Genomic DNA, 23,401 nt, shown 5'->3' with positions numbered 1-23,401 from the left:
CACAGGAAGAGGAAAAAGAACCAGCCATGACCAGCAGGGGTCAGAAGGAAGAGTCAAAGGGAGTAACATTACCAAGGCTAAAGAGAAAGCATCATAAAAGAATGAGTGGATAAGTGCTACGTGAAAAGCCCTGAGTCACTTTACCAACGACCTTGGCCTGGTACTAAGTTCTGCATCCTATAAACCTCCAAAAGTTTGTGGAGAGGGTTATAGAATGTGATACACAAACATCAAGATGCATGTGTTCTTCCCCGACCCTTTTTCCCCATGGCCATTCATGGCATAGGAAACACTGATGATGCCAGCCGTCAGTTATTTATGTAACACTTTGAAATCTGCAGAGTATGTTTGACTGACGATGCCTTGGCCCAGACAATGCCTATCAGTTCAAAGTGACCTAAGAGTTTGACATGCTGATATTAATGTCTTTCTACAAAAAGTAGTCTTTTCCTTCATCTTAGTCTATTTTTGTTACTTTATCAGTTCATTTTAGGAGGTTAATGAGAGAATTTAGTAGAATAAACTTAGGGGAAATTTTCTCTCTTAGGACAAGCAGCATATTCTGTGGCCCAAAAGAACAGACTGTGCAGAAAGTTACCCAGCAGTCCCTCCCGGTGATGAACTGCCAACCTATTTCTTACCTCCAGAAAACCGAGGACTCAGGCAAGTGATGAGAAATTGAGCAAAACACTTGATTCTGCGTGATTCATGTGACCACCAGCAGGCACTTTCATTAAGATTGCCAACCTTCACTTAAGAAGGGAAACATTTGTTCCTCTAGAGATCTAAAACTTGCTCCTTTTTCTTCTGGCAGGACTCGTACAGAGCTGGATACAGGCCTTTTGGGAGGAGAGGTCCATGCCCCAGACTGCTCCTCTGCCACTGGCCTCCGGAACAGCTGGACTCCGTATCTTGAATTCAAAGAACTAGACAGTCATCTGGATTTGAAATTTAAGATGCCAGACGACTACGCACGGCAAGTAAGGCAGGCTTCATTTGACAATGGTTGCTTTTGTTCTGACTGGCCTTTCAGCAGAGCGACGGGTAGGGCCAAATGCCAAGTAGACAGACCCTGAAGCAGAGAGTCAAGGGAAGAGGAGAAAATACCCAGGTTCCACAAATGCCCGTGGGCCCAAGGGCTCTTTCCTACAGCTGTAACTTGTGTAGGTTCCTCAGCTCCTTCACTTTGACCCCAAACATCAGTAGGACCAAGATGTCTGTCTGTTTCCGCAGGCTTTTGAAGTGTCAGGTCCCAGTTTTGGGGAAATGGTTGCAGAGCAATGTACATGTTCGTGGGCTTTCTCTAAATGATGTAATAAACGTCCACAGGCTTATTTTACTTTATTTTACCTCCTTACTTTCCATAGCAGCTGGGTAGTATGTTGTATGAAAAATAGTAATAGTGGTATGTGGGGGAAGAGTTCTGTGCACACAGGATCTCCCAGTGTCACCAGAGAGCAGCATGGTGCTGCCCAGTCACCCTGGGGAAAACAACGCAGCACTCGTCACACAGCCACAGAGAAGCAAGGGCAGATCACTGTCATGCAGACTGAGGACAGGAGTACTCTGGGTGATGCCGAGCAAAGAGGTGATAGATGGGAAGTGGGATTGATCGCAGATGCATATTAATTATAGGCTTTAGATTAATATCCAGAAAGGATCACATGCTTTTATCACATCAGGTGTTGAATACAGTTTTGTATAAAATTTCTCACTCATTGCTTGACTTCCAGGCCATCTTTGGATAAAGGCATAGATAGGATACCTTTCAGTTTTGCAGATAGCACAAACCTGGAAAAGCTAGCTGTCAGGATCCAGAAAGACTGCCACAGGCTAGAGCACTGAAATGCTTCAAGGTGAAGTCAAGTCAAGCTTCAAAGAATCCACTTTGAAAGTTCACAATTTGGGAAATTTGGTGAGATAGTCTTTGTCTGAAAAAGCCTTGGATTGTTAGCACCCTGCGAGCTCCGTGTGAGCCACTGATGTGAGGTGGGGAATTCGTACTTGTTAGCTTCCAGGAATAAGGAGGTGGCAGGCCCTGGAGTGTTGTGTTCGGTCCCAAGCACAGTAGGAAGGGGGCTGATTCATCTGAAACAACCACGGTCAGGAAGAGGCTTGGTCCGTGTCATGTGAGGATCAGTTTAAAGCCACGAAGATAAGACTCAGAATGTGAAAGTCGTCTTTGGATTTGAAAGGGGATCTGACTTGTGCTTTTGGTCTTCAAAGGGCCAAACCAGGAGCAGTGTGCCTCAAAGTCCAAAAATGAACTTTCACTTGCAGTCAGGACACACTGCCCAGGGAAAGGGTTCTGACGAAGGGCCGGCAGCCTCCGGAGCCGCTGGGAGCCCCTCACTGGGCTCCTTCAGGCAAAGGCTGGAGGAGCAGGATGGACGGGTTTATTTTCCAAGGGGTGAACTCGATAACCATTGAGTCCTTTTCAGCCTTAAAATTCTGTGATTGGAGCAAAAGCGGAGGCACACTCAAGCAGCTTAATGGTTTTTGTCTTGGATAAGTTTTGCTCATAAACTTTTGTTTGTACATCACCTACATTTCTTAGTTTATCCTCCCTCCTTTGCCTTCCTAAGGAGCCATTTCTCACCCAAAAAAATTTTTAAGGAAGGGGAAAAAGTCCAGCAATACTGACAAACACACCCCAAAGTCTGCTGCCATCGGGATATCGTACACGCATGCTGTGCAGAGGGAGGCATGGCTTCTCCTAGCTTTGCTCTGGGGCCATGCTTAATGTCCATTTTCAGTTGTTTTGTTATTTTTCTAAATTCCATTTATATTTCTGTGCAGTTTGATAATTTCTTATCAGAGGAGCTTCTAAAAATACCCATTTTTAATCATCAAGTTGCTATTGGCATCAGTACTTACATGTAGATGTGCACGCTCCTGCTAGTCTATTCGTGTTACGGTAAAAGCCTTGGATTTCAAGCTCATCAAGTGTTACCCTTTTTGCTCATGGTCGCAAAGGGAATAGCGGAGCCATGACTTGAGCTTGACCCCTTCGATCCCAGTCCAGAGGCTGTTTCTACCTCACCACCAATCCAGCATTGTAAACATTCCTGATAACTCACATATATATATAGTGCTCTTAAGGTTTACAAAGCACTTTCTTTACAATCCAAGAAAAGTGCTTCAAGTATTATCACCGTTTTACAGATGTATAAACTGAGGCTCAGAGAAGTTAAATGACTGCTCATGTTCAACCAGTTACTATGTATCTGACATGGGACTCGTGTCTCTGGATTTCAGGTCCAGTGGCCTCTACATTATGTCCTACTGCCTCTCACCTGTTTGAGCAACCTGTTTCTAGAGACCCTTCCTTTGGGAGGGAGACAGTGTGGGAACTCTGGAATCAGAGGGATTGCCTTCAGATCCCACGTGTGACACTACATGTAATCTCTCTGGATCTCGGCTTATTCATCCACAAAATGACCAGGTTGGACTAGCTGGCCTGACGTCCCTTCCTGTTCTTAGTCAATGGTCCTATGTCAGTATGGCAGCATGTTTCATTTTTATCTCCAAAAAGTGTTGTTTTAAGTGTCAGCTTTGTGCTTTTCAGATTTTGCTTTCCCGTATTAATAATTACACTATCACAGAGGAGGAAATAGGAACACTCTTATTTCACGCCATCAATAAGGTGAGTAAAGATTACCTTTTTACTTGGGAATCTGAAACTTAAACCCTTGGGAATGACAACCAGAAGCCAAGTTGAACTTCATAATATCCATTGTGGACCGTGGCGGATATGCCTCCAATAATCAGAATCTCCGGGCCACGTGTTTGGTTTTTTCCTTAGCCAAATGAGCCTTTGTGGTTCATGTTCAATGAAGCTGGACTCTACTGGCGAGCCCTGGGGAACAGCACGTTTGCCATCGCCTGTTTGCAGAGAGCTCTGGATTTGGCTCCCCCTCGGCACCAAGACATTCCTCTTGTGAACCTAGCCAACCTCTTGATGCACTACGGCCTTCACCATGAAGCTAGCAAGCTGCTCCTCCAGGCTTTGGCCATCAATAGCTCTGAGGTGAGACTTAGACAGCATGTTTACTGGCCTACTCACAAGGGCGTTTTTCCAGCAATGCCACTGGTTTGCAGAAGCTGTATGGGTCAGACAAGGCATGTGTGTGTGCACATGGTCATTTCTTTCCTTTCTCAATGAATGGAGATTATGTCGGTGCTGTTGTTTAAAGGTAGATTTAAGCAGAGGGTGATGCAGCAGAGGACTTCCACCCCTCAGAGCTGAAATCCCCATCAGCTCAGGCTCCTTCCCACACGAGACATTATGTCCTTCTGCTTAGTACCAGGACTAGCTTTAAAGCTGGATTTTGCAATCCCTTTATCTGTACAAAGCCAGACTTGGCCAATAAGAAAAGGTGTTGCTGTTGAGTCGTTTCCTTTATGTTTGACTCTTCGTGACCCCATTTAGCATTTTTTTTATCGGCAAAGATAGTGGAGCGGTTTGCCATCTTCTCCAGCTCATTTTAGAAATGAAGAAACTGAGACAAACAGGGTTAAGTGAATTGTGCAGAATCGCACACTAAGTGTCTAAGGCAGGATTTGAACTCAGGAAACTCAGGTGTTTCTGACCCCAAGCCTAGCACTTTGATCACCTATGCCACCTTGCTGCCCAGGAAAAGATGAGGAAGTCTTTATTCATATGTGGCCCTTATTCTCTGACCTGCAGCCCCTTAGATATTAAGCCATTTCTTATATTTGGTAAATGAATATGCCCTCTGGGGTCTCGATGCATAGGAATGATGTTCCCAAAGATACATAAAAGATGGCAAGAGACAGCATGACACGGTTCAGAGAACAAGTGACTCAAAGTTCAAAGGCCGGTGTTTTCCTGTTGCCTCTGGCTCCAGGCCTCAGTCTTCACCTCTTCAATGGGTGTGTTTGGCCTGAAACATCTCTCAGACTCCTCCTGGCTCCACATCCGGGGATGTTAAGGAAGAGTGTTGTGGCTGTTCGCTGCACCTCCCCCATACACAAATCTGCTTAATCTCAAATTTTGAAAGAATCCAGGGCTCCTCTACTCCCTGCTGCAGATCAGTTTGCCAAAGAAAGTAAATAAGCAGCAAGCACTAGAAGGGATGGTGAGGAGAACCCCTTCCCCCGAATGGATTCTTGGGGCTGCTTCCTTAAGTTAGCTTTCTGTTACCTCCCTGGGGGCTGGAGGGAAGGGGAATGTGGCAGAGGGAGAATCAGTATATCCTCCTCCAGATATTTTTACCCATGATATTCCCTGTCTCTCCTGGCTCTTCTCCATTGGGGCACTTCCCCTACTCCCGTACAGACCATTTTTACTGCAATGCAAGGGAATTCCAGGGTCTAAGCATCTGCAGATGAGGTCAGTTACAGCACAGCCTTGTGCTTGGTGCAGATCTGAAACATTCATCCATCTCTTTCAGGCTTTTCCCTGTTTCCAGGCACTGGGTTCCTCTTTTGCCCTGACTTTTGAGTTTGCTGCCCATTTTTGCTAATTCATCTGACTTCTAGCCTAAACCCAGGTCATATTTTTGCTTAGCTGCCTAGATTCCCTTGGAAAAGCAGGGTAGGTTTTTTTTGTTTTTTTTTTTTTTTATGAATCCCAAAGACACCATTGTGGCTTTCTGTTGACACCGCATTTCTCTCGTTTGACTGAAGCCTGACTCAGCTGATGTCTTTGTTCTGCTGATAGATATTCTCTGCTTGGTCTTTCCTCTGTCCTTGGATTCAGGAAAGCTAAGTCACCATTCTGAATTCTGAATTCTTTTCAGGCCTTAGCCCGCTCTTCTTTCTCCAGAACTCCTCTGAATCCAAAAGTCCTCCAGAAGTTCCACTTACTTCACAATAAATAAAGACCATTCCTTGTGCCTTTTAGTAGCCTCACATTGTGTCAGTCCTAGGAGTTTTGGGGCCCATCGACAGTGACTTCAGGAGAGAATTTTCTTTTAGGAGGAATAGGAGAGGAGAACAAGAAAAACTGCATAGGTTTGATGAGATGTAGATGAAGGTGCTACATTTGCTTTGACAGTTCCTTGGGATGTTACCTGAGGAGACTTCAGGGAAAAAATATTGAACATATAGAATACAGCGCTGCCTCTGCTAACCAGACTGAGCTCCCACATAGCCTCTGGGGACTAAATTTTTTGCCTCTTGTGCTGTAGAGTTTGCCAATAAATTGAGTAATCAAAACAATATGGCAAATGAGACAGGATGTATGATCTTGGAGAAGGCTATTTTGAAAATGAAAACTATCTCCAGTCAGTTAAGTGCAGGCTCATTTGTAGGTCAGAAACTGAGCACAAGTGAGTGGAGCAGCCGCTCGGTCCCCTCCATCGTGCATGAATGAATACTTCGGGAAGGTCACATCACTGGGACACTCCAGGGGAGGTGTGAGGCAACTGTTTTTTCTCCAAACAGAACAGAATCTTAAAATAATAAGGCAAAGGCAAGCCATGAATGCTAATTCCCATCTAATGAAATCATTGACTGCCCCAGCCCATTAGCATGGTCATTATTCTGACTAAGTGTTAATTGTAGCACTTAGGATCTTTATGCAAACTCTGAAGATGCTTTGGAAATCTGAGTGTCATGCGTAATTGTGGGTTGGGATTTAAACCACTATATAATATTTAAACTGTAATCTGAAAAGAACAGTGCTCACTGCATGAGCTAAAGTTGGGAGAGTTTTGCTGTCCTTTGCTTTGTTACAGTGAGACATTTCTTACGAGTTAACCCTAGCATGTTAAATATCACTTTACTGCTGTAAAACTGGATCACTGATGGCACAGATTCTGCTTTCACATCACACTTTTGTGTAATTGAATTATTGTTGGAGGAAGAAGAGTGAGCAAAGGGCATGAAGTAATTAACAGCTCGAAGTTCAGTTGTGCTTCCTTCCAGTGAGGAAGTGCGTAGTAACGCCATAGTCTGGCATAGAGTGATGCACTGACGAAGCAAGCAAGCCCCTGATGGAATTTTAGATGGCCCTCTCTCTCAGCTTTCCTCCCTTCTTGTCCAGCCTCTCATTCTGTGGGCAAAGCTAGAAGGAAAAGGAAGACTCTGGTGAAACAGTTCGTGCTTCGTGCCTTTTGTGAGGCTGTCTGTCAGGAGGCCCAAATGTCAACATTCTCTGAAACCATCTTCTAAATGGTGATTTACCTACTTAATCACAGGAACATTAGGGATGGAGTGTTTTTTAAAGGTGACCAGCTCACAAATGAAGATTGTTAGCTGCTCATTAGAAATAAGGTGTCCCCTGCCATCCTGCATTTAGGAACAGCCAGTGCCAGTGAAGTGGCCACTGATGCCATACTTTCTTGGGAAGTCTGTGCTTTCCAGGGGAAAGAGGCCCAGTAGGTGTTTTGGAACTTGAAGAACAAAGGGATTCCCAACCATATTGACTTTGGGGTTTTTTTCTTTCTTTTCAGCCCCTGACGTTTCTGAGCCTAGGAAATGCTTATCTTGCTCTGAAGAACATCAGTGGGGCGATTCAGGCCTTTCGGCAGGCTCTGAACGTGACGACCAGGTGCCTGGAGTGTGAAGGCAGCCTGAAACTGGTCCGCTGCATGCAGTTTTACCCGTTTCTGTACGCCACCCCCTCATCTGCGTGCAGTGGTAAGCAGCTGTCAAGTGCTGGCCGGGAGGCAAGCTGAGGCTGGCTGGCCTGCCTGCCAGTCTTGCTGGGATGGACAGGCTGGGGGGTTTTTCTCCTGAGAGTTCCCTGCTCTTCATGATGACCATAATTGTGACAATTTTGGAAATTTTGCTACTAGGGGGTGAGGCCTGAACCCAGGTCTTCCACCTGGAACAGTGAAATGCTTAGCAAACCCTAGCCCCTGCCTTTTAAAGGATGAAGCTGAGGGTTGCCATTTCTTCTTTTAATGTCATAAATTGTGATGGGAGAGTGTTTCCTCCCTCCAGTAACAGGAGGTGGGTGTATGAGGACAGGGAGAAAGCCTAGGGTGCCTTAGACAATTGAACTTGAATTCATGCCTAGAAACTGGAAAGCTCTGGTGCAAGCTCATTCATCAGAGTCACTTTAATGCTTCCACTCGGATGGAGAATCATTTATTGCTTTCATCTTCATTCTGTATAAATCATGATTGAGGGGACCCTCTTAAAAACATGAGGGAGCCAGTTTCCTTGTACACTTGAAAGCGGGCTCTGATTCTTGAGCACGGACTTATTTGTAGCCAACTTTATAGGAAGATATATGATCCTAAAATGATGGATTTACCACTACTTTCTTCTTGTTTAGATCCACTAGCTCAGTTGGTCTTTGTTTATCTTTGAGGCCTTTCACAGTTTAAATTTTGAAAATGTGTGTGGGTATCTGAGTGCAAAAGAAATAGACAGCTGGCGAGCTTGGTTAGAAGCAGAACCAAATGTCATATCAGTGACTAAGAACTTTTTGTAGTCACTTGGATGCATGGAAAGCAGTGATAAACTGGCAGTGTGAAGAATCCCTGCTGTGTAAAGCAGTCCTAGGATTGTAGAACTGGAAGCAGTCTTAGATATGACCCTGGCCAACTCTCAGTTGATCTATGAGGAAACCAACTCCCGGAAAAGTTAAGTGATTTGTACCTGGCCTCACCCCAAAATTTGAAGTAGAACCCAAATCTTCTGACTCCAGTCCAGTCCATGTGCTTTTCCATTATATAGTACTCCTTAGTATGTTTATAGACTGCAATCCAGTAGTATGGCCGGTTCTCATGTGACGTTAAGTGGACCTTTCCACAGACCTATCCCTCCTCTCTTGGGGCTCTATGCCTAGTATGGAGGACCCCTGGCACAGGGCACTGCAGCTGGAGCCTGAGCCTGATCCAGAGAGACCTTTGGGGAGGCAAATCTATGTGCTGTGAATATATGTTAAGTGAGAACTGTACTTGAGCTTTAAAATGCTACTGTATTTTTGAGCATCCAAAGAAAGCAAAAGACTCAGGAATTTAAAGGTGCCAGAATGTGGGATATTTTGGAATCCCAAAGGATACATTCTTGGCTTTTTCCACGTCTCGGATGCCTGAGAACTGCCTTACGGACAGTCATTCACTCTCGCGCTGAGCTGCTCACAAGTGGCCCTTTCTTTCTGGCGTCCCTCTGTGGTGCATCCAGTGACTCCACTTTCCAAAAGGCGTCTCCCCTTCGGAAGAGACTGGAAGGCTTTTGCCTCAGCGTTTCAGTTGTTTGACATTTCTTCTCACTAGTTCTCACCTCCCATGACAAGAAAGGAAATGCTTTGCTCTTGTACTTTTCCCGAAGGATGTTGAGAAGTTTTATTTGCCTAGCACAGGAAAGGATTGCAGATCAGGTCTGTGTAGAGTCCCTAAGGCCTCGACACCAGTCGCAGCAATAAGCGCATTCAGAGTGTGACCAGAGGAGGGGGAGGAGGAACTCTCCCTGGGTTCATCTTTCAGATGCTCCTTTTGCATTTTGGCCTTCACAGCAAACCCTTGCTGAGGTTAATATGAAGTGCGTTGGTTATGTGTAAGGAGGTGACAGGCCCTCTTGTGAATTCAGAAGCCAGGCTTTTATTGGCTCATCAAAGAGAAGTCTCAGTATTGGCAGACCTGAAATCTGGAGGTGATCATGATGAGAATTCCAGATGTTCATTTAGCACTTTACTGTTTTCCCAAGACTCACAGATATTATGCCATGAATCTATCCTTGCAACAGCCCTGTGAAATAGGGCAAGGATGATCATCTCTCTTTCCCATTTAAAGAAACTGAGGCCTAGAAAGTTTAAGGGTCACATCATTGGTCAGTGGCAGAGCTGAGACTAGAACACAGGTCTTGGGCATCCTGTTTCGCTGTGCCTTTCGGAAAGCTTCCAGACTCTGCCACAACCAGTATTTTAGGGCCCTCCACCCTAGCCTTCTTAAGGTTTGTAAATGACTGTCATTGTGGACAGGAAACATCCTTTCAGTCTGTGATTTTCCTTAACTGAATGTTTGCCCTTTCTCAGTTACTCCACTGACCTTGCTCTTTGAACAGTTAAGAAAGTGAACTAGCTTTAAAGAAGCCAGGCTCCTATAGTTGGCACGTGAATGAGCCCCATTCCTTTCTGTACCTACTCTGTTCAGGCTGAGCCATCCTAAGGGGTGTGGGAGACCTCACTGACCAGATAGATTCATCAAAGGAACATCTCAGCGCTGTCATTTAATGCTGAGAATCAGGTGTTTCTATTTGTCTTCTGGCTGCCTGGTTTGGCCTGTTTCTTTTTTCTTTGGGGGTTGTTTGTTTTTTGGCCAAATTGGAAGATTTAGTAACTTGCTATGTTTGCCTGAAGACGCTGTGGGTCAGGTCCTCCCTGCGTGACCTTGAATGTCAGGGCCCCAGGCAGACCTCTTCAGACTGTACAGTTGCACACCAGATGCCTGTCTGAGTCAGTCAAGCCGAAACACATTTATTAAGCACCTGCTGGGACCAGGCACCATGCTCAGCACAAGGAAGGTGGGAATTTCTGTGCCACTGGTTCCCTACATCATCGAAATTCCAGATCCAGAGCAACACACCCATGCCCCCGCATGAAAACACACACACACACACACACACACACACACACACACACACACAAACTTCTTGGCTCTCTGATCATCATTACATGAGAGTTGGGGAAAAACAACCTTCAAACCGAATCCTCAGCCACATTTCACTATACAAAAGCAGAGGGTTTTTTTTTTTCTAATATGTGTATGTATGCATCCTGGGTCTAAAATTATTTTTATGTTACATGCAGTCAAATTAGCATTTTAAGACCCAAATAATAAAATCAATTTGGAAACCCATTTTTGAATTGTTTTTCTGACCACTTAATAATTTTGAACAATCACTGATAGTCTTCCAAACTATTGTCCTAAATGTTTGTGATAACCCAAATATACTTATTGGGGCTCTTTTTAAAACAAATAAATATTGTATGCCATCTGAGAAAATATAAATTTAGCATTTTAATGGAGAGGGAGTAGAAATTAAAATATTTGTAGATTGTGTTGATTTCACACGTCAATTATTTGTACAGATTTTACAGGGAAATGGGTATTGTACTATCTGTACAGTTAGCCTCCATAAAGAGATTTTGCAATTAGTTCATTCAGCATGCCAATAAATTACCTTAAAATGTTATGAAAGAATTAGCAGGGATTCGGATTACTGATAAAAATCTGCCCAAATCAATGCAAAATTATTTTATGATTTTCCCAAACTTTTGTTCCTGAAACTATTTTACAGGTTCAGCGTTTTTGGAGAATAGTGCCGTTGTCCAGCTCCATCGTGTGTTTGTACTGTACAGTCGAATTCTGTTTGTTTTCATCTCTCTCTCAGCCTTAATCAGAGACCAAATAAATCTCTCTGGTGTAGATCATTTTTATAGCCATATCACTGCTTTAAATTCAAAGATCCTAGAAAGAAGAATGTGATAGAGCCATTTTGAATTTTGTCATTTTGGCAAAAGTGAGAATTTCTTCCCTTTGACTTTGATAAGCGTTTCAGTTTGGCGATTGTGAGAAACATGTGATTGTCTCCATTTGACGAACGAAGTCTTTCGCAGTTTCATCAGTCGCGTATGTTGAAATGAGCTGATCACATTCTCAGACTTAAACCAGAAAATATCATGGAATGGGGTCCCTTGTTTTTGTTTCCCAAATTAGGGAATGGATAAGATGTGTGAACCCTAAAACAAACCAGCCAAAATATTAGCACATTTCATACTCGTTGTCTCCCCCTTTCTTTTAATGAACTAACTTTTAAAAACTTAACATCAAGTAAAAGCTATATTTCAGGGCCCAAGAGGTCTTACTGTACAGTAAGGAGGGAGGAAAGATAGACAACTTGTTACCCAAAAAAATCAAGGAAAAAAACTAATAACCTACGTTTCTAATGATCTAGAACTGACCATTTAAAAACTATATAAGCATGACAATTTTGCTCCACCATACTTGACAGACTGAAAGTATAATGCATGGATCTGTGAATAGTCTAGGTTTCTCTCCCACAAGGACCAACCTAGCCAAGTCTGGAGGCTCATCACTAGGAGAGTGACCACCAGGTGATAAAAGTTTTTGGCCACAACAACTCATGAAGCCCATCTAAGGGATAGAGGGATTTCCATCTGCATCAGTGGAGGGCCTTACCAACCCAGTGAAATAGTGGGTCCTTGGAGGTTTAGAAGTAAGTATGAGGATTAAGAGTCAGCAAGGATTGAACTAAGGACCTGGACAGAGGTCTAGAGGTGACGAAAGCAGTCCACACAAGTTGATAATAATGTTGATATCGATATTTTCCTAATGGTCATCATACAATATTATTTGATATTTTCATCAGATCCTTCGGCTTGACTCAACCATGGCTAAAGCTGTCTGCAGTGTTCCATGGTGTTCCACCGTGTTCGTAGCATTTGCACGTTACTGCTTCGTTTCCTAAGTACTGCACAATTTCTGTTACATTAGAAAATGCAGGACATGATCAAAGGAATTATATGACCAGGTGCTGTTTAACAGTCAGCCTGTAGTTCTACCGCAGCAGTAGTCACAACAGTTATTCCGTTGAGTGTTTCAAAAACTGTAACTTTTGGGAAGTTTACTAATGTCAGTCAATCTGGGCAACCCTAGAAGGCTTCCCAGCCCCTAATTCCTACCTCTCCATAGAGCAGTCAACATTTAAAGGGACCTAAACTTCTCTTCTTGAGTCAGACAAACCTCTTTTGCCTCTGGTTCAAAGGCCACACTCATCTCTCCTTTTAAGTTGCCAGTTTTATGAAGGGACACGTTTTGATAAGCATTTACATAGCAAGCAGATAGGCCTGGCGTGGATTCTTCACCTCCTCCTTTCATCTTTTGACCTTAGCTGTGTCGGTGAGCTTATCCTGTCTGCTTTTACAGATGGTGAGGTGGCATTAGGGAAGGGTCTGCCACAAAGAAGCCTGACATTAGACATTGCAGCTCCTGCGTCCCAGGCTTCTCATCCCCTGAGCCACGTGGCCCATGATTTTTCGTAGGCCATAGCTGTTCTCTCTGTGGGTGAATGTTGTACTTTGTTCTCAGCAGACCTGCTCTGAGCTTATGGTGCCAGGATGTTGGATGTCTTGATGCCACTGCACAATGTGTGGGTTTCAGTATAATGTATCCATGCGGACTTTCATTGCTGAACTGTACAAGTGTGTTCCAGTCATGTGCATGTGCTTTTTTCCAATCTAGTGTGCAGGTGATTTGTTTACCCTGTCTGCATTTCATCAAAATGTATTCTTATAGTGCAGTGTTTCCATATTCAAATTTATTGTTTACATAAATCTTTTCTCTTTCTATAACTCGTTTCATTGCCTTCTGGCCTATTATTTTAGTCTGTGTGTTTTTCGCCCTTGTTTCTGTATTTCCAAAAGTGCTTGCTGCTTAAAGCATTTGTGCAAATGATCCAAATTTTGGGGAAAAAAATTGTCCTGCCTTCTAGTGCCCTCTTGTGGAATGCCTAACACACTCTACCTACTATCAAAGGTCCTTGTTTGCCAGATTCTTCATAATAAAGGTAGATGTTTGCCTTTTTAAAAACAAATCCTAGTGCTTCTTTTAAAAATGATTTCATGACTGTTGGCACACTACCAACATGCCCACCTCCTTTTGCTGCTAGTGAAGGGGTTTGGTGCGTTGAGTTTCCATCCCAGCGCCCCCAGACTCCTACTACACCAAACTGGAGTGGGTCTGCAGGCAGAGGCCTGGGGAATGTTGCTTCAGTCAACATCATTTCCCACAAAAGTCCCCAGAGCCCATCCTCAGTGCACTAGAACCAGACCATCCACGTCATGGTCCTTCGGCCGGTCACTGAAACACAGCTCGGGTGGTGTAATTATGGATCACACTCCTAGAATGTTGTACTGATCGTTGTCTGCCATACCCTGAATGTCTGTGGCACCTTTTTTGGCCCAAGAGCTCACAGTATTTTCTCAGTTATTTCCTTCACAAACACCTCATATCAAGTAGAGCAGAGTGAGAGAAAACCCTGTTTTACAGGTGAAGAAACCAAGATGTGGGGAGGTCATTTAGGCAAAGTCATGCAAGCCAGTGTGGAGGTCTGATTAGAACTTCTGATTAGCTTACACGAGGAGGAATTCCTCTAACTTTGACAAAGTACTTCTAAATCATTGCCATGAAAATGTCATGAAGCAACACTCCGAGGGTCCTCATCTTCATTGTGAAGGTGTGGCAGGAGAGAAATGTAGGTCTTCTCTCAGCACATGCCACATGATGGGTCCCTGGGAAACTGCAGAGTTCATAGGTCAAGAGGAAAGGGGGAAGGTCCCTCTGACCATCTAGTGCACATGCAGACGTTGCAGTGACTGACGGGGCCCCATCCAAAGCATCATTTAAGAAACTCAATCCCCAAAATTTGGAATGTGACCTTGACCACCTCCAAGCTTTTCTTCACACCATCGGGCTTTGTGCTGAGGCCCGAACAGCTGGCCTTGTGGTGTATTGGCTTCATATTAGGTCTGCCTCCTGGGCCACCCTACCCTTCAGCTTCTTAGGAGCAATTGAACAGTCTCTGCGGACACATTTCCTTTCTTCTCATTGATTCTCCTTTGTCTCCTCTTTGAAGACGTTGCCACTCTAAAGGGGCAGCGTGGAGTGTTAGTGAAGAGCTAGAATGGGAGTGGTGAAGACCCCCTGTTCCAGTTCCACCTCCACCCCATCCTGACTGGCTGATTTCCCAAGGCTTGTAGTGTTGTAGTAGCACAGGCAGCTCTGAAGACCTCCAGTTACAGAGCAGGTAACCCCCAGCTTTGTGGACAGAGGCAAAGGGAGCTTTCTCCCTGGGAGTCCCTACGCCAGAGGTGTCACACCCAGTAGTCCCCACCCTGCAAAAAGATACTGAACTCACACAAATACTGCTCTTCAAGCCTGTCTCTTACTTTACAGCAAGCTTACTTTTCCATGAGGTTATTTAGCAGAGGGCATTGGTTTCAAGAAACTGACTTTGTTGGTACCTGAGATTTTTAAAATCCCTCCAGAGATACCAGAGTCTCTACGTAACTGCTAAGGAGAGGCAGAGAGGGAGAATGGACCTGGGGCTTCCTTGGGATAATGAACTTCCAAACAGGGAAACTCCCTCAACAAATGCAAGTCTGTACCTTCTCTGCAGCTTATGGTCCAGAGCACTGGTGTCAAATTCAAAGGAGAATGGGGGATGGGAGGTCTGCTAGGTAGTGCAATGGATAGAGCACTGGCCCTGGAGTCTGGAGGATCTAAGTAAAAATCCAGCCTCAGACAAGTAATGCCTACTAGCTGTGTGACCCTAGGCAAGTCACTCAATCCCAATTGCCTCAGAAAAAAAACTAATCCAAAGGGGGCCACTTACCTATACTTAAGGATGTCTGCAGGCCACATATTGACTTAGAAAACCACAAGTTTGTGTATTTCTTTTCTCTGTCTCTTTTTTTTTTTAACTAATATATCAGCACATTAAAGTCAGGGACTACATTTTCATCTGGTTCAGGCCGGACTTGGGCATGTTGTGGGCCACCTGCAGCCCACCTCAAGCCTAGAGCATTGAGAGGTTAAATGACCTACCTGAGGTCACACAGCCATTCTGTATCTTGAAGTCAGAGTTGAATGCAGATCTCCCTGGTTCCAAGGCACCTCTCTGCTCATTAGAACACTGTTCTCTTAAGTACCAGCTTTAGGGAATGCTAGATTTAGATGCATGGGAAGCCCAGGGGAGTGACCTCTGAGTCCACTGAGGATCGTAGCCAGAACCACTGCCACACCTGTCTTCACAGTCTGCACTGTGACTCAGCAGTGTGCTGTATAGTTTAAATACGTTTCTCATTAAGTCGTTTCAGTTGGAGAAATAGTTTCAGTCTCTTTCAAAAGTCCAGTTTCCCAAAACTATTGCTGCTTTACTTTTAATTCAGTCATATCTTAGATTAATTCCAGTAGTTCCAGAGTTAGAAGAACAAAACTAGAGTCCTTCATGAAGGATTTTGTGTAAGTCCTTCCTTTCTCTAAAGAAAAAGTGTCTTCATTTCATCATCCATTCCTTGCCATCCTCCTAAAGCCTTACAAGGGAAGAAGGCCCATCTCTTATTTCCGGGTTCCAGCACCAAAAGGACCTTGTGTGCTGATTGGATGTGGGGTCATTCAGCACCCCTCCCCTTGCTGCCTTTGCCAAAGCAAACCCATCCACACTGCTGGAAAACCAACTTCAATCTCATGACCCAAGCCCAGTGTCATCTCACCTTTGACTGTGTTGTTTGTCATTAGAGTTTCTGACCTCCTTGTATCTCAAGCAGACAAGATTTTTCTAGAAACTCCAGTGATGAACACTTCAGTAATTGGCTGTATTTTATTACAAAATCCCCAACTTCTGTAGAATGAATCCTTAACTGCAGAGGCCTTGGTAGTGTTTTAATAATGGAAAACCCCCTCGTTAAATCTTGGAGTATTTAAAGTGTACTTTTGGCAGCACCCCAGAGCTCCTTGCCTGCTTTCACACCCTGGGCTTATCATCACATTTATTTTCTGCAGGGATTCCCTGGCTGGGCTCCTAGAGTGGTTAATCCTAATTCTGCCTACATGTCACTCTACCCCCACAAAATTTAAAATTGCAAGATGATTTCCTTCCTCTGTCTCCATTTTAAGTAACTTAGCTCGTCTTGCTATTCTTTTGTAGACTTCCATAAAATAAGAGTCTATACAGACAACTGAGAGAAATAGCCAAGTCCAATACTGATGCAGGGAGAAACTTCACTGCTGACCTGTTTACCTATTTTTGCTTGTGAGCATGTTTGTGGCGCGAGAACAAGAAGTGGAGGGTAACGGGGTTCCGGCCCTACCTCGCTGACTGGATTGCTTTCTTGCTTCCCCCTGTGAACTCAGGCAGGTCATCAAACTTCTCTGGGCCTCACTGTCTTCATTTGTAAATGGAGGAGATCCGACTAGGTGATCTGCCATGGAAAAGAACCCTGACTAGCTTCAATTCCAGCTTTGCTCCTTACCTGTGTGACCTTGGACAAATTACTCAACAGAGGTTAAGCTAACTGGGCCTCAATTTCCTCTTTGATAAAATGAGAGGTTAGGCTAGGTGGCCTCCAGCTCTTAAGGCTTTGATCCTAAGGTCCTGTGCTAATTCTCACTCTGAATCCTGTGATCTTCAAGGTAACTTCTTTCCATAGAGTGATAGTTTCACAAAGCACTCTTAAATTCAATAGACATTCCAACCTCTCACCATCTAATACTCAGTACATTGTATTCTGTTTCTTCACAGACCTATTATCAATGATCCTCCCTGCTAAGTATTGCCTTGGTTAGGCACAATTATGGGTTTTGCAAAAAATGATTATTACTTAACCTTCCTGGGGAATACCAATTTAAGACTAACATTTTGAAAAGAAACTAAAGATCCACACAGATATTATTTCTTATTGTTGGTTAGAGCTGACAGGTAGTGATAAGCAAGGTCAGTGAAAGTATCAGCTATGACATCTTAGACACAGTTTCCCTCCTCATAATTTTGAATCTTCAGCAAAATCAGACCCATGTTTAATGTTTCATTAAAATTGGCAGTAATCTCTGAAACTGCTTGAATTTTTTTTAATACAGTACCTGAATTTTTACAACTACCTGCCTTGACAAATAAAGTAAAATCCACACGCCATCTTTCTATTACCGTGTGACCCAAGTGACTCTGATTCAGTAGTTTCAACAAGTATCAACCTCACTTTGCTGCCCTATAACAAGCACCATTAATAGGTCATGTTAATGCCAGTAGGCCCAGAGAATCACAAGATCATAGATGTAGAGTTGGCATCAACCTTAGAGGCCATCGCTAACCCCTCACTTTGCAGATAAGGCAACTGAAACTGAGAACGGTTAAGTGACTTGCCCTGTTGCACATCAGTATCTGAGGTGGGATTTGAATTCAGGTCTTTCTGACTCCAAACAGAATCACCCATTGGAAGGATTTTGCAGATCCCCCAATAATAAAGGACATGAGATAGTATGTGGTTGGCTGAGCAGCAGCATTTAACCTAAACAGCTTGAGTAATTTGGTTCTCTTTAACCTGGACCTATTTCACCTGGTTCACAGTGGCCTTGCTTTGTAGTCAGTACTCTGGGGGTATCTGAGACTGACAACTCATCCATCAAAGACAGAAAAAGAACTTGGAAACCTGAGAGAAGTTAGTATCAGGTGACTTTGAAGTGGTCCTCATCAACAAGGATGACGCAGCACTCTTGCCTGTCACCCAGTTATAAACTGCCACCCTTCCCCTGGAGGATAAGGAATTAGGAAACAGCAGTCATTTCAAGGTACCTTTACGTGTTCATTTGGGGGAAGTTCATAACGCATGGACATATATTCTGCCTTCAGTTCTGTGAAAGGAAACCCAAGTTATCTTCAAGGCCTTCACTGAAATTCAGGCCACAGGACTGCTTCCCCTCCTACTCTGTATGTAGCACCAGGGCACCCGGTGAAAGGTATCTCCAGTCGCATTTTAGAGTCTTCTGTCTGCTGACAGGGCTGGAGAGTTAAATTTAGACATTGTTCTCTGTGTTTTGGGCCCCATTCCCAGACAGCACCAGGAGCTCACCATGGTTTCTATACCCATGTCATTAAAAGGACAAACTGTCATTGTATCTACTGACAAGAGGGAAGGTGGAGGAGGGATAAAGGGGATGTTCGTTATTGTTAGACCAAAATTAGGTGTGGTAACAGGTATTTTTGACCCTTGCAGGTCTGCTTCATCCTCAAGGTAGGAGCAGAGGTGGAGGAATGCTATATATTATATCCATCTAACGTTATTTTTAAGATTAATGGTATAGCACTTTTCTTTTATCTTCAGTTTCTCACAGATCATTCCATAAGAACAATATTGCTTTGGGGGGAGGGGGACTCCTCATTATGTAATATCAAGATTTTTCCATTTATTCAGCATTTAACATGCATTTACTAAGGGCCTGCCATGACCCTGTGCTAGACGCTGTGAATATAAAGATGGAAATACCCATAAGTACCTTACATTCTACTTGATGGGCACGGGTGCTACAGCATGTACACAGGAAAGGAAACACAAAATGGAGGAAAATTCTCACCAAGTAATTTCTTGGGATAGGGGAAAGGGGTGCTAGCACTGGGGGGATGAGGAAAAGCTTCATGGAATCAGTCAGCATCTATTAAGCATCTGCTGTGTGCTAAGTACTAGGAAAACAAAATTTTTCAAATGTCCCTACTCTCCAAGAGCTTATATTTGTATCAGGATAGAATATGTATGTGCTCATACACACACACACGTAATAATTGCAAGGTAATGAGGGGCCAGGGAGGCAGCATCCACTGAAAGGTTTCCTGTAGAAGAGGATGTTTGAGCTGAGGGGTCCTCTGAAGGGGAAGATGCATCACAAGTTTGTGCAAAGATGGAACAAGAAGCTGACTTGGGGTCTCTTAGAGATGTGATTCTTCCAGATGAGGAAAAGATGGTTTTTAGTGCTATGGCACTGTCCTTTATGGCCTCAAAAGTTTGCCTTTATCCTACACAAGTAGGCATGTTTGGCATTTTTAAATTATTTTTTATACAAAAAAAAGCAGCTGGTGTACTTTGAGAACCCAGTTGAAACGAGTGTTTTTTTAATAAGTTCATCAAACACCAGCCTCGAAGTCCATTCAGTAAATGCATAGCATTGGTATTCATTTCCATGACTTCATGTACCAGCAGCAGTTGAGCCTAATTAAAAGAAAGGCATCCATCAAAAAGTTCTGTCCAACTGGCTTCATGTTTGAAAGAGACTGTGTTGTAGGTGTGTGTTCACACACTTGCCAGGATGTTCCCCCATCATTCGTAGTTGCTACCGAAAATTCAGCCTAATTCCTTTCTCTAGCCTCTTGTGCCATTTCATTTGTGCTCATGGCCCTGCAGGAAAATCTCCAGACCCCTTTCAGAGGGAGTACAAACATGTTAACTCCGCACAGTCTTTGTCTCATCTTCTCATTAAGCACCTTTTTAGAACCCATCCAGAATTTTGCCATCCAAATTGTCCCTTTAGTGGTTTTCTTCAAAGCTGCTTAAATTGCATTAACTGCCAGCCTCTGCTTATCTGGCACCAGTAGGTCACGAAGAGCCAAAGTCATGAACATGAAAAAATGAGCCAATCACATTTAAGGGAGGAGGGCATCAGACAAGGCAACCAGTGCTGAGCAAGCCCTCCCAATTCCTGCTGCTCCTGCAGTACTGGAACCCTGTCTCTGCCATGAGCCAAGGAAAGGAGTCGTTGGGAATAGAAGGATTAAACAGTTCTCTTTTACTCTTTTTCTTTTCTGACTCAAAACCACAAATGGCAAGAGTTGGAGCATGTGTGATGTTGAAGAACACAGGAGCATGTCTAAGGCTGGCAGCTAAGCCACATGCTTCCAGGGAACTCTTAGTGAAGCCCTTTCTTGGTGATTCCAAGGAAGTCCAGAGAGGACATACACAAGATGAGGATGTAGTTAGGTTGGTAGTCAACAAATACTGTGCCATACTTTTTGCCTGTTAAAGAGCCCCATGGACTTGGTAATTAGGTACAGCTCTTCATAAGCGTGATTAGAGTGCTTGTCTTGGTCCCAAACTCTTGAAAAACACTTTTTTAATTGGAGAGAAGGAGTTGGCAGTTGTTCCATTCACCTCTTTTCCAAAAGGTGCTTTACTGAAAGGACATTAGTGATGGAGCCGTGGGATTTTAAGTGCTCTAAACTGCCTGTTCTGCAAAGAAAGAAGACTTGAGGCATTTGTTTTGTGTCTTCACTATGAAAATGAACCACGTTTTAAACCCTGTGAAACATCACTAAATTTAAACTCAGTTAAAACATTCTTGCATCTCCATTTGGAAAAGCTTTCCACAGGAACTTATTGGGATTCATTTTTTACAAGTAGGATGAAGGGCCAACTTGATCCAGGCTTGACTGTCCCTGCCAAAATATTTGTATCAGGTCAGAAGGCAAAGCACCCAACATTCCCCAAATACTTCCACAAGTCCCATTCTGATGCCTCATTGTAGGGTGTAGGTGACTGGTTTTTCAGAGATTATACTAATGGAGTCAGCTCCAGTAGGCCCGAAACTGCAGTACTGCAAAGGCTTTGGCATGGTCCCAGCTGGACATTAGGTGATAGATTCTTTAGTTAAGGTAACTCATGAAACAAGGAAAAAACCAAAAAGACCCTTAGTTCTGTTTGGTGCCTCCTTCTCTGCACTGATGGTGGCTGAGTGATAGGAAAGGGGACCGAGTCTGCCAACACTTTTTAGGCCATCTATAAACATTAATTTCATTCTTGGAGCTTGAAATGTGAGATCCTTGCCAAACACAATGTTTAAGCCATCTATAAACATTAATTTGATTCTTGGGACTGTAAATATGAATGAGCTCTATGTCAAGCAATCCTCAAATTCACATAGTAGCAAGAAGAAGAGACCTAGAGGAACGCACACACACACAAACACACACACACACACACACACACACACACACACCTAGCACTAAACCATTCTTTGGGTAGTCTTTACAATGATTGAGCATAAAATACTTTGGAAGGATGAGGTGGGTAAATCAGGTATGTCTTTGCTCCTCAGGGTACCTTTATAATTTTGAGGTACACTTTAGGAATACTTACAGATGGCCACTTATTAATTCTGTGCCCATTACAAAGTCAATGGAAAACATGCAACCAACCACTGGTAGGTTATGTTCAAATCATGCTGCTGAGAGTACTACATGATGCAGGAAGACTCACATGTAACTTAGTCATCCCTGAGTACTCTGGGTTTTATCTCAAAGTGCCCTTTCTTTTGTCACTTATTTCTGTTCTAGTGCTAATAACCCCAATAAGGGTATGAGGAGAGAAGGTGGTGTTAGTAGAAAGAAAAGTGGATATGGGATTGCAGGAACTATAGACTTAGAAAGCCTTCTGTTCCAACCTCCTTTTTTACAGATGAGAAAACAGAGCAGTTAATGTCATAGTCAGACTGAACAATATTCAGCCAGCATGCCCAGTACTTGGAGAATTTGCTTAGTTAAGCTGTACTATAGTGGGAAATATCATTTGAAAAATAGGAAAGAAAGAAAAAACTTCTGGTTATTAGTGCTTCTGAGTATTAGATACCCACCCCCTACTCCAAGCTATGTAGTCCAGTGCAGAAAAGTATAGAACAGAGAGAACAAGGCTACTTGCTTTGTTTAGGTTAAGTGCTGCTGCTTAATACTCACTTTTCCAAGGTCAGAAAGGATTATTTGGTAATAGACTCTCCACATCATTATTCCAGGGTTCAAATCCCACCACTGACATTTATTGTCTTTGTAGCTTTAGATGAATCATTTTACCTCTAGGGCTTCATCTATACCATGAGGAGTTTCGATTTGGTCGGAGGTTTCTAATCTTCTGACCCTTTAGCCTAGTAAAGCCTACGGACTCCTCAGAACATTCTTACATGTGTAGAATTGCAAAGAGAACTAATTATATTGAAATACAATTATCAAAAAATAATTATAATGATAAATTCACAGATTCAAGGTTAAAAGTTGCTGGACTGAGTGCTCTCCCAGGTCTTTCATAGTTCTTTGACCCCAAAGAAAGGAAAGAAAGGATCTCCTTGTGGTTTAATGTGTGTAGCGTTCAGTTGGAGGGTTGTGCTTCTCTCCCCCTCCACTACGGCTTCTCAGAGATTTTCTTGGCAGACACTTGCATCCTTTCACCTGCACCATCCTCAGTGACTTTGATGAGTGTTCCAAACCACTGCCCTTCTTCCTTGACCATGCCACAGAACACTGGCCTTGGACAGCAGGAACATTCTCCGAAGTTCTTGTTCTGGTGAGCTGTCCTAGGTGCTGAAGTCAGCCTGATTACAGAAATCTAGCTATCTGCAAAAAGAAAGTTGTTTTCTTTATTTCTCCAGCACATGTTGTCCCTATAGAGAAAAGAAGACCTTTAAAATCTTAGGTTCTGTTTAACTTTTAAATTTGCCTGTTTCATAGCCTGATCTGGATGCAGACTCAGCAGCAGGCAGTTTAATTCCCATCACCAGAGCAGTTCCTTGGCCTGCCCTCCATTAGGTTCTAACCCTACCACCTACTTACCATCACAGCCTCTCCCAGTTGGACCTGTCCAGAGTATCCTAGATTTAGATCTGGGAGGGATCGCAAAAGCTTCTGGTCCAACCTTCTCATTTTGCAGGTGAAAAAATTTGAGGCCCAGAGAGCTTGGCCAAGGTCATAGAAGACATTAACGTCCAAGCCAGAATTGAAGCCCAGGACCTGTGACTCCAGAGCCACTTTCCACTGCATCTGGCAGTCTGTGCTTTACTCTTGTTTTAGGCACAGGCAGGACAGTGGAACTGGCAAGAGGTCAGTTAAATTGCCACAGTACCTAGCTACACGTCTATTGCTCTGAAATGGAGTG

At 43.6% G+C, this 23,401-nt stretch overlaps 1 protein-coding gene across 4 annotated transcripts in view; it reads left to right on the top strand.

Annotated features, from left to right (window-relative positions):
- TTC17 (tetratricopeptide repeat domain 17) overlaps positions 1-23,401 on the top strand; it is a 109,996-nt gene that overhangs the window by 47,001 nt on the left and 39,594 nt on the right. For all 4 annotated transcript variants that reach the window (XM_072618442.1, XM_072618440.1, XM_072618439.1 and 1 more), the window contains exons 12-16: positions 548-663; positions 815-980; positions 3,569-3,646; positions 3,806-4,030; positions 7,422-7,608. In XM_072618442.1, coding sequence (XP_072474543.1) covers positions 548-663; positions 815-980; positions 3,569-3,646; positions 3,806-4,030; positions 7,422-7,608 — 772 coding nt within the window. The remainder of the gene's footprint in view (positions 1-547; positions 664-814; positions 981-3,568; positions 3,647-3,805; positions 4,031-7,421; positions 7,609-23,401) is intronic.

This window comes from Notamacropus eugenii, chromosome 6, assembly GCF_028372415.1.
Source record: "Notamacropus eugenii isolate mMacEug1 chromosome 6, mMacEug1.pri_v2, whole genome shotgun sequence".
NCBI classification, from domain to species: Eukaryota; Metazoa; Chordata; class Mammalia; order Diprotodontia; family Macropodidae; genus Notamacropus; species Notamacropus eugenii.
The sequence above is the reverse complement of the archived record's forward strand: the minus strand, read 5'-3'. Positions and strand labels throughout refer to the sequence as shown.